This window comes from Galeopterus variegatus, unplaced genomic scaffold, assembly GCF_000696425.1.
Source record: "Galeopterus variegatus unplaced genomic scaffold, G_variegatus-3.0.2 Scaffold13406, whole genome shotgun sequence".
Lineage (NCBI taxonomy): Eukaryota > Metazoa > Chordata > Mammalia > Dermoptera > Cynocephalidae > Galeopterus > Galeopterus variegatus.
In genome coordinates this window covers 20,274-23,048 of record NW_007739517.1, presented here as the reverse complement: position 1 = coordinate 23,048, position 2,775 = coordinate 20,274, and the positions used below count along the sequence as shown (strand labels likewise).

The 2,775-nt window shown below is 47.5% G+C and overlaps 1 protein-coding gene across 1 annotated transcript in view; it reads left to right on the top strand.

Annotated features, from left to right (window-relative positions):
• The window catches only part of LOC103581588 (putative DBH-like monooxygenase protein 2), a 16,884-nt gene that overhangs the window by 6,582 nt on the left and 7,527 nt on the right, over positions 1 to 2,775 (top strand). The window contains exons 11-13 of the mRNA XM_008563384.1: positions 1,367 to 1,497; positions 2,262 to 2,376; positions 2,636 to 2,763. Coding sequence (XP_008561606.1) covers positions 1,367 to 1,497; positions 2,262 to 2,376; positions 2,636 to 2,763 — 374 coding nt within the window. The remainder of the gene's footprint in view (positions 1 to 1,366; positions 1,498 to 2,261; positions 2,377 to 2,635; positions 2,764 to 2,775) is intronic.

Genomic DNA, 2,775 nt, shown 5'->3' with positions numbered 1-2,775 from the left:
TGGCTATCCAGGGACATTGATTATTCTGGCTGAAGCCCCTTGCCTCCTCTAATGGCATTACCCCTTTGCATGGGACTTTTCATGCTCTCACACCGCCATGCATCCAAGTTGTGTACAGGGATTCCCTGAATTCTGTCAATGACCCACCAAGACCACGGAAAGATAACATGTTACAGCAACTAAGAGTATGGACTCTGGAGCCTCACTGCCTGGGTTCGAATGCCAGCACAATCATTTAGTAGCTTTCCAACCTTAGGCAAGCGATTCAACCTCTTTGTTCCTCTGTTTCCTAACTCACAAGAGATTAATACTACTGACTATTTCATAAGAACACATGCAGATCAGCTAGATCATTGCCTGACTTGTAGTAGATGCTTGGCTAGAGTTAGCTATTATTATTATGGTCACAAGAAACTCCACCCATTTTATGTGTCAGGATTGTTCCCTGGTTGTGGGATTTAAAAAGGGTCCCTGCTATTGAAGAAGAAAATACAGCTATATAAATGATTATAATACAAGGTAGAAAGTGATATATATCATAAGAGAAGAATAGAGATAGTGCATTTTGGAAATTCACAGGAAAAAAATGATAAGATCCTCATATAGTGAACTGAACATGTGATATTTGTGAGTAGATCTTGCTTTCGACACATAGAGATGGGGAATACCAGAGAAGGAAAGGACTGAGAAAGACATACATAAGAAAACATGGGTGTACATGAGCATAGTGAGCTTGATTGAAAGCTAAGGAGTGGGACAAGATGTACGAAGGGATGGAATGAGAATGAGGGAGACAGGCTGAAAAGCGTCATTGAAGCAGGGGTGATACTGTCCTACTTACATCTCCAGGACAGCAGCGCCTCTGTCACTCTATAAATATTTGCCAGGTAAACAAATAGAATGAACAAATGGTTGAAATTTGTTATGTATAATCAAAGAATTTGTTCATTTTTAATGGACTATTTTTTAATGGCCTATTGGAAGCCACGGGAGGTTTCTGAATAGGAAGATGACAGGATGCAAGATGTTTTGTAAACAACTAGTCTGGCAGCTCTATGAGATCAGAGTGCAATCAGGATGGATGGGTGACTGATACGAGTTGGAGGCAGATAGTCTAGCCCAAACCAGGACAGTGGCAGTGAAAATGTAAAGGGCAAGGCAGATATATGGGATACTGCTTTGGAATTAATATAAATAATTGCCCACCAATTGGCAACAGAGGAGGAGAAAGGAAGCTGTGGGTAAGGAGTAGTAACAAGCGCTGAGCTGCCTGCTGAGAAAACTGTTTTACATCTACCCTGTTCCTCTCTCTCTGCATGCCTCTGTACCTTTGTTCCTCCATCTCTGTCTCTCTCTTCCTCTCCAGGGGGGTCCCAGCACCATCAATGAGATGTGTCTCATCTTCCTCTTCTACTACCCTCGAAATAACATCTCCAGCTGCATGGGGTATCCTGACATCATCTACGTGGCCAATGAGCTGGGGGAGGAGGTATCAGAGTGAGTCATCTCAGAAGAGAAGACCCTCAAGTGTGGGAGGAAGCTGTGGGAGGGAGCGATCCTCGGGAGGACAGGAGGAGGACACCCACCCACTACCTCCCAGGCCAGGGAGCCAGGATTCCTCCGTGGGCTGCTTGGTCCACCCCTGCCCTCTTCACCCCTGCCCTGTCAGTGTCTGACTCTCAAAGCTCCGCCACAAGACAGGAATTTTGTGGGAAGTTTTCCACATAAGCAAGGTCATTCAGAGGAGTAAGTAAGAACTGACCCCTAGGAGTCAGATCATTTATGGACAAATTCTTTGCCTTTTTCACGTGCACGACTTGACTCAGTCAAAGACTGTTTACTTTCATCGTGACCCTGAATTATTCGGGTTAGGGTTTTCTCTCAGACTCTCATGAGAGCTCTGACTTTTTTTTTTCCAAGAAAAATGCTCATCTGTGCAGTTACACCCCATTTCACATACAATTTCAGGACACAGGTTCCCTGAAGTCACTCCACCAAACTTCTTAGGCATGACGGTTCTAGATTGAGAACTTCAAAAGTTAGAAGTTCCTCTTTTTCAGTTTTTGAAATTCTCATCTCCAAATTCTGATATTTATCCTTCTCTTAAACTCATTACAATCGTCTCATTGAGCTGTAAGGCATCCCTTACTGTTTACACTGACATGGAACTGATGCTGACAAAAATGAGGCATTTGTCAAAGCTGTAAGTCGACCCGACCCTCCTGTCTGTTCCCTCTGCCTGATCCTACCACCCCCGGCAGTTCCATGGAGGCTATGATGGCCATGAGTAGTGTTGAGTGGACCCCAGAGAACATTAAGAAGGCCGAGAAAGCCTGCAAGGAGGCCCAGCAGACGGTGATAATAAAGACCATTGATGTGAGTGTCTCAGGAGACGCCACCCTCTAGGGTCAGGAATGGAGGGGACTGGGATGATGTTGGGCCATGGTGGGGACGCAGGGGCAGGAGGGAGGGGCTGAGGAAGCAGACAGGCGGGTGTTGCCCTCCGGGGCGTGGCTGTGGCCGGAGCCCCCTAGTCAGCCTGTGCGCTCTGTGCGCTCTGGAGATGACCATGTCAGGGTTCAGGACAGGAGAGAGGGGCACTCCGCCTCTTCCTTGCTGCTCCCCTCTCTTGCAGGAGGTGGTGGAAAACACAACAGGCTGGATCCCGGACATCATCTCCTCTGCTCGGGGGCCCTGCTTGGAGTCCACTGGAGGCAAAGTGGAGCCGCAGGACAAGACGCCCGCCGGCTTCCGCGCTGCACCGCGCGCCCCCGC